This window comes from Pseudophryne corroboree, chromosome 6, assembly GCF_028390025.1.
Source record: "Pseudophryne corroboree isolate aPseCor3 chromosome 6, aPseCor3.hap2, whole genome shotgun sequence".
NCBI lineage: Eukaryota > Metazoa > Chordata > Amphibia > Anura > Myobatrachidae > Pseudophryne > Pseudophryne corroboree.
In genome coordinates, this window is record NC_086449.1 from 78,676,564 (window position 1) to 78,689,929 (window position 13,366).

The 13,366-nt window shown below is 48.1% G+C and overlaps 1 protein-coding gene across 2 annotated transcripts in view; it reads right to left on the reverse strand.

Annotated features, from left to right (window-relative positions):
• Positions 1 to 13,366, reverse strand: part of LOC134936256 (tetratricopeptide repeat protein 39A-like) — a 72,411-nt gene that overhangs the window by 13,029 nt on the left and 46,016 nt on the right. For both annotated transcript variants that reach the window (XM_063931263.1, XM_063931262.1), the window contains exons 13-17: positions 10,583 to 10,674; positions 10,372 to 10,492; positions 2,506 to 2,617; positions 1,901 to 2,015; positions 1,692 to 1,808 (exon numbers count right to left, since the gene is read on the reverse strand). In XM_063931263.1, the coding sequence (XP_063787333.1) occupies positions 1,692 to 1,808; positions 1,901 to 2,015; positions 2,506 to 2,617; positions 10,372 to 10,492; positions 10,583 to 10,674 (557 nt within the window). The remainder of the gene's footprint in view (positions 1 to 1,691; positions 1,809 to 1,900; positions 2,016 to 2,505; positions 2,618 to 10,371; positions 10,493 to 10,582; positions 10,675 to 13,366) is intronic.

The window sequence follows — 13,366 nt, forward strand, 5'->3', positions numbered from 1 at the left end:
CAAGTATCAGGAACAGCAGGGTCCTCCGTGATATGTAATAAGTCGTTAATCGCAACAATCATGTACTGAATTGTTTTAGCCAGTTTAGGATTTAATCTGGCATCACTATAGTCGACACTGGAATCAGAGTCCGTGTCGGTATCTGTATATGCTATCTGGGTAAATGCACGTTTCTGTGACCCCGAAGGGGTCTGAGCTTGTGACAATGCATCTTCCATGGATTTCCTCCATGTCTGGTTCTTAGACTCTGATTTATCTAATCTCTTAGCCAACCGAGCCAACATTTGCATCCAAAACACTCAACATATTTACCCATTCAGCAGTCGGCGATGCCGACATGGTCACTCCCACCTCCTTTTCTGTCCCCACTCCGGCTTCCTCTTGGGAAGAGCACTCAGCCTCATACATGTCGACACACATGTACCGACACCTACAATCACACTGGGCTATAGGGGACAGACCCACAGCAAAGCCTGTTAGAAAGACACAGAGGGAGTTTGCCAGCTCACAACCCAGCGCCCAACCCGGTACTGAAACTTTACATAAAATGCCTCAGACCTGCAAGCGCTTTTATATATAGATAATAGCACCAAATCTACTGTGCCCTCCCCCACGTTTTGCACCCTGTTACTTGTACAGCAGTGTGGAGGTCAGGGCCAGCATCTCTGCAGCTTCTGTGAAGAGAAAATGGCGCTGGTCAGAGCTGTGGGGACTAAGCTACGCCCCCTCACCGGCGCGCTTCAGTCCCGCTCAATTTAACATTTTTATACTGGCAGGGGTCTATATTGAGTGCCTAGGCACTTTACATATACTTTTGCCAGTCCTTTCAGGTCCCCATGCTGGCCAGGGCGCCCCCCCCCTGCGCCTTGCACCCTGTCAGTGCCGCTGTGTTATTGGGAGAATGGCGCGCAGCGTGGTACCTCAGGACCTGAAGTCTTCTGCCGTCACTAAAGTCTTCTTTCTTCTGGCTCTGCAAGGGGGGGTGACGGCGCAGCTCCGGGAACGAGCAGCTAAGCGCAACAAGTGATCGAACCCTCTGGAGCTAATGGTGTCCAGTAGCCTAAGAAGCAGAGCCTTTGAACTCACAGAAGTAGGTCTGCTTCTCTCCCCTCAGTCCCTCGAAGCAGGGAGCCTGTTGCCAGCAGTGCTCCCTGAACATAAAAAACCTAACATAAGTCTTTCGTCAGAGAAACTCAGTAGAGCTCCCCTGTTTGTGACCAGTCTCCCTGGGCACAGAATCTAACTTGAGTCTGGAGAAGGGGCATAGAGGGAGGAGCCAGTTCACACCCATTTAAAGTCTTAAAGTGCCCATGTCTATACCCCCTGGTTCTTGAAGCATCCCCAGCATCCTCTAGGACGTATGAGAAATACTACAGACACAGTCAGGAGACTTCACAATTCTAGTAATTATAAGGTTATTCCTCACCCGATGGTGGCGGCTCCTTGGCCGTCCTCTACAACTCACCTGGTCACAGTGGATGTGATTCAGGAGTGTGCATGACAACATAACGGGCAGCCATCCTAGTTATTGGCTCATACCACCCACCCCCACACACACACTCTCATTCTCTATTACTACATAAGTGCTGTTGAAGGCTGCGGAGGAGGAGTGGCTTCACTATGTCACTCATAGCAGGCAGGCATTTAAAAAAAGCAGACAGCACAATTATCCCTGCAGTAGAGCTACATACTTGGCACGTCGAAGCAGAAGGACAGCGTCGTCGGTCCTGCCTTGCTGCATGTACAGGAGACTTAGCTCCAACAGTGAGTTGGGTACCAAATGGTGATCGAGCTTTATCTTCTTCTCGCTGCAGAGACAATGCCTGGACGTCAAAGCAAGCTCACAGTGTAGCATGAGTGACATAGTAAGAGGCAACGTTTTAGGTCATGGACTTCTTACCTCTGGTAGATGTGGCTGAAGCATTGCTCAGCTTGTGTTAAGCGCCCCTGGTGTTTTAGACACAAACCTTTCAGGAGGAGGATGGAGCAGTGGTCATCTTCCCGGTACTCACTGGCTGCAAGGAGAGAGACAGGTATATGTAGTATCTAGCTATAACTAGATGCATCTCACTGTAGTTACCGTAGTCACCTTCAGTGGATTCTAAAGCTACCCATGTACACAAATCTGCGAGGCTGGGGAGAGATGTGGAGGGATTATATGCGGTTGCCGGCGTCTCCACACCACTGCAACGGCATTTCATCCGGTTCCCCATCACATAAATTGACTCATGATGTCCCTTCATTCAAAGTATGCTTAACAAGAGCCTGAATGGAGCATAATTTTAGGAGAAAAACAAAAAAGTTGGGAGGGTGGAACTAACTGTGCAGCACTTTACCTCTACAGGTGGAAAATCCATCAAGTGCACTTTATAACAGAGACCCAATGACTTAATAGAAAACCCTTTGCATGATAAAATATTAACAGCATCCACGGATAGGACCATGCGGACTGCTGTTTCTGTTGGTGTGGAATTGGTGGATGGCTTGAGCTGGAGAAATAATTACCTGGCTCTTGAAACAGGCGGTTCTCAGTCACACAAAGTATGTTCAGGGTGTTTTCGGTCAACTGTGCATCTTTACCCAGTATAGAGAACCCATTCCAGAGATACATCATCTCCTGCGGGGAGAGAGGAGACATAGAGGATGGGAGCATTAGAAACCAGGACAACAAATATAGTAAATACAGTTGTTAGCATGTATCTGCTTCTATAGTAGGAACTTGTTCTGAACGGATCAGTGGATTCAGAAAGTAATTCAAAAGTTGTTTATTTAACACTGCTATATTTCCATGAAAGTCTGTCCCACATTCCAAGTCCATGAATTTGTATAAATACCTCATGCACCAAGAGTGAGATTAAGTCCAAAATAGGCTATCCTTGCCTTTCTATTGGTTCCTCTGTTGCAGAAAGAAGACCTAAGAACCAATCAATTTCTATCTATCAAAACAGATAATGATAGCGAGAATGTGATTGGTTGCTGTGGGGAACACCTCCTCTTGTCCTCTGCAGAAGGTCCGATAGAATTCCCACTTAATAACTATGCATTGGTTTCTTGCAATGCCTGCAGGCTGCTGTTACTGGTCATTTACTAGTACGTGAACATAGAGAAGTGGATTAACTTCCCCAGTTGTGTACTGCTACACAGGGGATGCTCCTTATCTCAGTCACCCTCAGGTACAGAGTGCGACTCTTATAGTGTATTGTAGTCCACAAAAGACTGTATAAAAGCAAACCACTATAAAAACAAACACCCAGCCTGCATGTCTAAAATCTGGAAGAGTTGCTTACTCTCAAACAAATGATGATCATCAATTAACTGACAATTTTCCCCCCACAAAGCCACACAGAAATAGTCGTTATCTTTTTTTATTACTCAACGAAAGTTTCAAAAGTATTTTGAATAATATATCTAAATATTTTATTTAAAAAAATAAAAAATAAGAATTTACTCACCGGTAATTCTATTTCTCGTAGTCCGTAGTGGATGCTGGGAACTCCGTAAGGACCATGGGGAATAGCGGGCTCCGAAGGAGGCTGGGCACTCTAGAAAGATTTATGACTACCTGGTGTGCACTGGCTCCTCCCACTATGACCCTCCTCCAAGCCTCACAGTTAGGACACTGTGCCCGGACGAGCTGACATAATAAGGAAGGATTTAGAATCCCGGGTAAGACTCTTACCAGCCACACCAATCACACCGTACAACTCGTGATACTATATCCAGTTTGACAGTATGAAAACAACTGAGCCTCTCAACAGATGGCTCAACAATAACCCTTTAGTTAACAATAACTATTTACAAGTATTGCAGACAATCCGCACTTGGGATGGGCGCCCAGCATCCACTACGGACTACGAGAAATAGAATTACCGGTGAGTAAATTCTTATTTTCTCTGACGTCCTAGTGGATGCTGGGAACTCCGTAAGGACCATGGGGATTATACCAAAGCTCCCAAACGGGCGGGAGAGTGGGGATGACTCTGCAGCACCGAATGAGAGAACTCCAGGTCCTCCTCAGCCAGGGTATCAAATTTGTAGAATTTTGCAAACGTGTTTGCCCCTGACCAAGTAGCTGCTCGGCAAAGTTGTAAAGCCGAGACCCCTCGGGCAGCCGCCCAAGATGAGCCCACCTTCCTTGTGGAATGGGCATTTACAGATTTTGGCTGTGGCAGGCCTGCCACAGAATGTGCAAGCTGAATTGTACTACAAATCCAGCGAGCAATAGACTGCTTAGAAGCAGGAGCACCCAGCTTGTTGGGTGCATACAGGATAAACAGCGAGTCAGATTTTCTGACTCCAGCCGTCCTGGAAACATATATTTTCAGGGCCCTGACAACGTCTAGCAACTTGGAGTCCTCCAAACCCACAATAGGCTGGTTCAGGTGAAACGCTGACACCACCTTAGGGAGAAATTGGGGACGAGTCCTCAATTCTGCCCTATCCATATGGAAAATCAGATAAGGGCTTTTACATGATAAAGCCGCCAATTCTGACACTCGCCTGGCTGAAGCCAAGGCCAATAACATGACCACTTTCCACGTGAGATATTTCAGATCCACGGTTTTTAGTGGCTCAAACCAATGTGATTTTAAGAAACTCAACAACACGTTGAGATCCCAAGGTGCCACGGGAGGCACAAACGGGGGCTGAATATGCAGCACTCCTTTCACAAATGTCTGAACTTCAGGTACTGAAGCTAGTTCTTTTTGAAAGAAAATCGACAGAGCCGAGATCTGTACTTTAATGGAGCCTAGTTTTAGGCCCATATTCACTCCTGCTTGCAGGAAATGCAGAAATCGACCTAGTTGAAATTCCTCTGTTGGGGCCTTTTTGGCCTCGCACCATGCAACATATTTCCGCCATATGCGGTGATAATGCTTTGCCGTAACATCTTTCCTGGCCTTAATAAGCGTAGGAATGACTTCTTCCGGAATACCCTTTTCCTTTAGGATCCGGTGTTCAACCGCCATGCCGTCAAACGCAGCCGCGGTAAGTCTTGGAACAGACAGGGCCCCTGCTGTAGCAGGTCCTGTCTGAGCGGTAGAGGCCACGGGTCCTCTGAGAGCATCTCTTGAAGTTCCGGGTACCACGCTCGTCTTGGCCAATCCGGAACCACGAGAATTGTGTTTACTCCTCGCTTTCTTATTATTCTCAATACCTTTGGTATGAGAGGCAGAGGAGGGAACACATAAACCGACTGGTACACCCACGGTGTCACTAGAGCGTCCACAGCTACCGCCTGAGGGTCCCTTGACCTGGCGCAATATCTTTTTAACTTTTTGTTGAGGCGGGACGCCATCATGTCCACCTGTGGTTTTTCCCAACGGTTTACCAGCATCTGGAAGACTTCTGGATGAAGTCCCCACTCTCCCGGGTGGAGGTCGTGTCTGCTGAGGAAGTCTGCTTCCCAGTTGTCCACTCCCGGAATGAACACTGCTGACAGTGCTAGTACATGATTCTCCGCCCATCGGAGGATTCTTGTGGCTTCTGCCATCGCCATCCTGCTTCTTGTGCCGCCCTGTCGATTTACATGGGCGACTGCCGTGATGTTGTCTGACTGGATCAGCACCGGCTGGTGTAGGAGCAGGGATTTTGCTTGACTTAGGGCATTGTAGATGGCCCTTAGTTCCAGAATATTTATGTGAAGGGAAGTCTCCTGACTCGACCATAGTCCTTGGAAGTTTCTTCCCTGTGTGACTGCCCCCCAGCCTCGAAGGCTGGCATCCGTGGTCACCAGGACCCAGTCCTGTATGCCGAACCTGCGGCCCTCTAGAAGATGGGCACTCTGCAGCCACCACAGTAGAGACACCCTGGTTCTTGGAGACAGGGTTATTAAGCGATGCATCTGAAGATGCGATCCGGACCACTGGTCCAACAGGTCCCACTGAAAGATTCTGGCATGGAACCTGCCGAAGGGAATTGCTTCGTAAGAAGCCACCATCTTTCCCAGGACCCGCGTGCAGCGATGCACTGATACCTGTTTTGGTTTCAGGAGGTCTCTGACTAGAGATGACAACTCCCTGGCTTTCTCCTCCGGGAGAAACACTTTTTTTTTTTTTTGGACTGTATCCAGAATCATACCCAGGAACAGTAGCCGTGTCGTCGGAACCAGCTGTGACTTCGGGATATTCAGAATCCAGCCGTGCTGGTGCAGCACCTCCTGAGATAGTGCTACTCCCACCAACAACTGTTCCTTGGACCTCGCTTTTATTAGGAGATCGTCCAAGTACGGGATAATTAAAACTCCCTTTTTTCGAAGGAATATCATCATTTCCGCCATAACCTTGGTAAATACCCTCGGTGCCGTGGACAGTCCAAACGGCAGCGTCTGGAATTGGTAATGGCAATCTTGTACCACAAATCTGAGGTACTCCTGGTGAGGATGGTAAATGGGGACATGCAAGTAAGCATCCTTGATGTCCAGGAATACCATGTAATCCCCCTCTTCCAGGCTCGCAATAACCGCCCTGAGCGATTCCATCTTGAACTTGAATTTTTTTATGTATGTGTTCAAGGATTTCAAATTTAAAATGGGTCTCACCGAACCGTCCGGTTTCGGTACCACAAATAGTGTGGAATAGTAACCCCGGCCTTGTTGAAGTAGGGGTACCTTGATGATCACCTGCTGGGAATACAGCTTGTGAATTGCCGCTAGCACCGCCTCCCTGTCTGAGGGAGCAATCGGCAAGGCAGATTTTAGGAACCGGTGGGGTGGAGACGCCTCGAATTCCAGTTTGTACCCCTGAGATACTATTTGAAGGATCCAGGGATCCACCTGTGAGCGAGCCCACTGATCGCTGAAATTCTTGAGGCGGCCCCCCACCGTACCTGGCTCCGCCTGTGGAGCCCCACCGTCATGCGGCGGACTTGGCAGAAGAAGCGGGGGAGGACTTTTGCTCCTGGGAACCTGCTGTTTGTTGCAGCCTTTTTCCCCTACCTCTGCCTCTGGATAGAAAAGACCCGCCTTTTCCACGCCTGTTTTTCTGGGTCCGAAAGGACTGAACCTGATAAAACGGCGCCTTCTTAGGCTGTGAGGGGACATGGGGTAAAAATGCTGACTTCCCAGACGTTGCTGTGGAAACTAGGTCCGAGAGACCATCCCCAAATAATTCCTCACCCTTATATGGCAACACTTCCATGTGCCTTTTAGAATCTGCATCTCCTGTCCACTGGCGAGTCCATAAGCCTCTCCTAGCAGAAATGGACAATGCACTAACTTTAGATGCCAGTCGGCAGATTTCCCTCTGTGCATCTCTCATATATAAGACTGAGTCTTTTATATGGTCTATGGTTAACAGGATCGTGTCTCTGTCTAATGTGTCAATATTTTCTGACAGTTTATCTGACCACGCAGCGGCAGCACTGCACATCCAAGCTGACGCAATAGCTGGCCTAAGTATAATGCCTGAGTGTGTATATACAGACTTCAGGATCGCCTCCTGCTTTCTATCAGCAGGTTCCTTGAGGGCGGCCGTATCCGGAGACGGTAGTGCCACCTTTTTAGACAAACGTGTGAGCGCTTTATCCACCCTAGGAGGTGTTTCCCAACGTGACCTATCCTCTGGCGGGAAAGGGAACGCCATTAGTACCTTCTTAGGAATTACCAATTTTTTATCAGGGAAAGCCCACGCTTCTTCACACACTTCATTTAATTCATCTGATGGGGGAAAAACTACGGGTAGTTTTTTCTCCCCAAACATAATACCCTTTTTTGTGGTACCTGTATTTATATCAGAAATGTGTAACACCTCTTTCATTGCCTCAATCATGCAGTGAATGGCCTTAGTGGGCATCAGGTTAGACTCATCGTCGTCGACACTGGTGTCAGTATCAGTGTCGACATCTGGGTCTGCGGTCTGAGGTAGCGGGCGTTTTAGAGCCCCTGATGACCTGTGCGACGCCTGGACAGGCACGAGCTGAGAAGTCGGCTGTCCCACATTTGGCATGTCGTCAAATTTCTTATGTAAGGAGTCTATACGTGCACTCATTTCTTTCCATAAGCTCAACCACTCAGGTGTCTGCCCCGCAGGGGGTGACATCCCTTCTAAAGGCATCTGCTCCGTCTCCACATCATTATCCTCATCAAACATGTCGACCCAGCCGTACCGACACACCGCACACACACAAGGAATGCTCCAACAGAGGACAGGACCCACAAAAGCCCTTTGGGGGGACAGAGTGAGAGTATGCCAGCACACACCAGAGCGCTATATAATGCAGGGACTAACTGAGTTATGTCCCCTATAGCTGCTTTTTCTATATAATTTATACAGCGCCTAAATTTAGTGCCCCCCCTCTCTTTTTTTTTTTTACCCTTTTCTGTAGTGTAGACTGCAGGGGAGAGCCAGGGAGCTTCCTTCCAGCGGATCTGTGAAGGAGAAATGGCGCCAGCGTGCTGCAGGAGATAGCTCCACCCCTTTTCCGCGGACTATTCTCCCGTTTTTTTCTGGATTCTGGCAGGGGTATTTTCCACATATATAGCCTCTGGGGCTATATATTGTGGTATTTTTGCCAGCCAAGGTGTTATAATTGCTTCTCAGGGCGCCCCCCCCCAGCGCCCTGCACCCTCAGTGACCAGAGTGTGAAGTGTGTGTGAGGAGCAATGGCGCACAGCTGCAGTGCTGTGCGCTACACCTTGGTGAAGACTGATGTCTTCTGCCGCCGATTTTCCGGACCTCTTCTTGCTTCTGGCTCTGTAAGGGGGGCGGCGGCGCGGCTCCGGGACCGAACACCAAGGACTGGGCCTGCGGTCGATCCCTCTGGAGCTAATGGTGTCCAGTAGCCTAAGAAGCCCAATCCGGCTGCAAGCAGGCGAGTTCGCTTCTTCTCCCCTTAGTCCCTCGCTGCAGTGAGCCTGTTGCCAGCAGGTCTCACTGAAAATAAAAAACCTAAATCTATACTTTCTTTCTAAGGGCTCAGGAGAGCCCCTAGTGTGCATCCAACCTCGGCCGGGCACAAAATCTAACTGAGGCTTGGAGGAGGGTCATAGTGGGAGGAGCCAGTGCACACCAGGTAGTCATAAATCTTTCTAGAGTGCCCAGCCTCCTTCGGAGCCCGCTATTCCCCATGGTCCTTACGGAGTTCCCAGCATCCACTAGGACGTCAGAGAAATAATATTTTGCACCCTCCTCTTCTCCTACCCTGAGACCAATGTATTTTTTATTTTAGCCCCTCCCCCTCCTCCTCCCTCCAGCATCATATAGATTTATTCACTCCCACTGGTGATAGATAGATAGATAGATAGATAGATAGATAGATAGATAGATAGATAGATAGATAGATCCCCCCAACCCCATGGGCATTTACACGCTCTCCCCCACATGTAGAACGCAGCGGAACCTGGGTCAGGTGAAACTGATGATCAGCCCCCCCTGCTGTAGTTGATTTCTGCACTTCTGCTCCAGAATGCCGTTCATACAGCATTCTAGGTTATGACTCCAGCGGTCACAGACCACCACATCACTGCAGAGGGTCCGGGGAGCCAGAGGAGATCCGCTGTGCACTTGTGCAGAGCAGATCTCATCTAAAACCGGGGCGCACAGCGGGGTGGCGCAGTCGCATGGGATGCGACCTGACTAGCTGAAGAACTTTTGGCTTTGGTTGCATCATACGTGACAGCGCCAGTTAAGTGGTTAATAACCAGATTAGGAGGGTCACTATAAATCAGTGACAACAGTTCAAAATCCTGGTTCTCAGTGATAGGTGATTGTAACATATTAATGTTGTGTAAAAAGTAAATATAATGTAAAAAAAAAAAATGAAAAAAAATATTCCAGATAAATTTTAAAAATAGCTTTGCCAACAGTCCTGATTTTCACAGGACAATCCCAAATGTTAGCAGCCTAAAGATGGAGTTTACTGATTTGGGTGTATTGGTTTGGGAAAAATGGGATGCACCACAGCTGCTGCTTCTGTGTGTAGCTTATGGGTCCACCTTAGACAGGTGACCCAAATAATTAAATCCCAGCAAACATATCCTGCAGTGACTGAAGAGGTAATTGTGTCCATGAACCATGTTAGCCCTTCACCTTTTAGATTGTAAGCTCGCAAGAGCAGGGCCTTCTTTCCTCATGTGCCTTTCCTTGTCTTACTTACACTATCTTATACTCTATACTCCTTTTGATGACCCCTGACCCTGGGTTTTCTATACCTGCCCTATATTGTCTTGAACTGTAAGTGCTGTTTTCTTGTTTACTCATGTGATTATGTACTGTGTAATGGGCGCTGCGGATCCCTTGTGGAGCCATATAAATAAAGGATAACAATAATAATGACCGCCGGGATGCGAAACGTATCCCCCAGTAGCAGTAGTGAGATGTAGGTTTGGTGTGATGATCACCAGTAACTTTCCCAGAACTTGTACTCACGCACCAGTGCAGGAACGGGTAAGCTGATGGGGTCCTTGGCCTGATATCTCCTCGCCTTCCGGATGGCATATTTCTCAGTGGGTGGAGATTTTCCTGCTATTTTCTGTTTTAAGGTGGGCACGAGTCTGCAGAGAAGAGATTGTTAATGGTACCTCTCACAGCTTATACCTCACACCACATCTCACCGGTGGAACCTGCTGCTGCCGAGTCAGTACCTGAACAGTTCCACCTCACTTTCACCGAATGGACGAGGTTCCTCACTGGGCAGCATGCTGAGGAAGGCCGCTTTCATGTACACATACATTGCCTGGAGGAACAAAGGAGGAGGGGTGTAAGCATTACACAGACAGACATAGGGGGAGATTTACGAAGCCTTGGAGAGTGATAAAGTACCAGCCAATCCGCATCTGCCATGTTACAGGCTGTATTTGAAAAATGACAGATTGGCTGATACTTTATCTCTCCCCATGGCTTAGTACACCTTCCCCAGAGGGACTAGAAAGGGCCTAAGGTTATTGTTGCAAGAGGCCTTAGAGAAGTATGGCTAATAAGTGGGAGAAGCATTGATGGGATTGTAAGAAGGGGCATTGGTCAGGAGAAAGGGTTAAAAAGAGGTAAAAGGTTTCCGCCACCAAATAACGTTCACTTATTGCTTCATACACACGCTCCTACAACTTTTACTGTGCTCTCCAGCCATGTATTTATACACTCAGGCAAGTTGTTAATTTTTGGTTATCTACAAGGCTGTGTTGTGCTCTCCACACTGGAAGCAGGGGTGTAGCAAGGGGGGTTCCGGTGGAGCGCAAGCTCCGGGTGCAGGAAAAGTTAGCGGGCGCGCCACCATCTGCCCAACCCCTGCTTCTACCCGCTATACCGCGGGTCGCTGTACAGGCAGCTGCAGAGTAAGAGGAGGAGAAGCAGAGGGGCGCACACTGACTCAGAGATTAGGTAGGGAACAGGGCAGGCCAGAGGAGACAGCAGGAGACACTGACAGCCGGCACATACCAGAGCTCTGCCGCCCTCTTTATGTGTCTTTCGTTGTAGCTGTGCAGCAGAGTTACTTCTATCCTGCTAAACCACTTTTCGCCCCAGCTGCTGTAGCACCTCTTTCTGCCCCAGCTGCTGCCAGCACCTCTCTCTGCCCCAGCTGCTGCCAGCACCTCTCTCTGCCCCAGCTGCTGTAGCACCTCTCTCTGCCCCAGTTGCTGCCAGCACCTCTCTCTGCCCCAGCTGCTGCCAGCACCTCTCTCTGTCCCAGCACCTCTTTCTGCCTCGGCTGCTGCAGCACCTCTCTCTGCCCCAGCTGTTGCAGCGCTCCTCTCTGCCCCACCTGCAACAGCACCTCTCTCTACATTGATGCTGCAGCACCTCTTTCTGCATTAGAAGCTGCAGAGTAACATGTATAAGCGGCTGTACTGTGGCATAACACATATAAATTGCTCCACAGTGGTGTAAAGTGTATAAGCAGCTCTACTGTGATGTGAAGCATGTGTAAGTGGCTCTACTGTAATGTTAAGTGAATATGTGGCTCTACTGTGGTGTGTAGTGTGTATTAGCGGATCTACTGTGGCATAACATGTAAAAATAGCTCTACTGTGTTGTGTAATGTGTATTAGGGGCTCTATTGTGTGGCGTAAAGTGTATAAGGGGTACTACTGTGTGGTGTAATGTGAGTAACTCAATACTGTGCGGTGCAATCTGTAATATTCTGTGGTCATGCCCCTTCTCCATGAAGCCACTCCCCTATATTTTTGTTGCGCGCCTTTCGACGCACACTGGGGGTCATTCCGAGTTGTTCGCTCGCAAGTGAATTTTAGCAGATTTGCTCATGCTAAGCCGCCGCCTACTGGGAGTGAATCTTAGCATCTTAAAATTGCGAACGATGTATTCGCAATATTGCGATTACACACCTCGTAGCAGTTTCTGAGTAGCTTCAGACTTAGAAATACAAAAGGGATTTTTCCCACGCACTCTGCTGACTGTTAGTAAGAAGAACTATATACTATGTAATAATAGGAAATTAGAGCTCTTCGTTACATATGTTTTGCAAAAGATATGATAAGCCTCCAGGCCACTTCACGGCTGCTCTATTACTGGAGGTCCCTACCTAAGCATAGGTCCAGGGCTTGGACCCCACAAATTCGGCTCAGGCCCAACCACCCCAGGGCAGCACACCATTGAAATACTAAAGTGTTAATATGTGTTAAGAAAGAAGCAGAGGCTATGGGTTAGAAAGTGCTACAAAAATAAGGGTGTTAATAAAATACTCAAAAGAGTAATATTAGTGAGAAAATAGGAGTGTTACATAAGTGCTAAATAAATAATATGGCATGCTACCCCAAGGTGGCCCAGCCCCACCAGACCCGGGGGGTACCACTCCCCAAACCCATACACAGCATAATAATAATTACATCCACTATGGGTCATACAATTGCTTAATGTATAGCCACATGATAATGGCACATACAGAACATATCCAGATTGAGAGCTAGTTTACCTGGAGGCACCCCTGTATCCTCCAAATGGCACCACAGGACCCAGCATGCCCTCCTAATGCTGGCTCCATCTATGCCTCTCTGAACTGCAATAAATAGTGGAAAACTGCTCTAATCAAGCTGGTAACAATCCCCAGGTGCTGCGGGAGGGGGTTACTCTAGACAAGAAATACAAAAGGGATTTTTCCCACGCACTCTGCTGACTGTTAGTAAGAAGAACTATATACTATGTAATAATAGGAAATTAGAGCTCTTCGTTACATATGTTTTGCAAAAGATATGATAAGCCTCCAGGCCACTTCACGGCTGCTCTATTACTGGAGGTCCCTACCTAAGCATAGGTCCAGGGCTTGGACCCCACAAATTCGGCTCAGGCCCAACCACCCCAGGGCAGCACACCATTGAAATACTAAAGTGTTAATATGTGTTAAGAAAGAAGCAGAGGCTATGGGTTAGAAAGTGCTACAAAAATAAGGGTGTTAATAAAATACTCAAAAGAGTAAT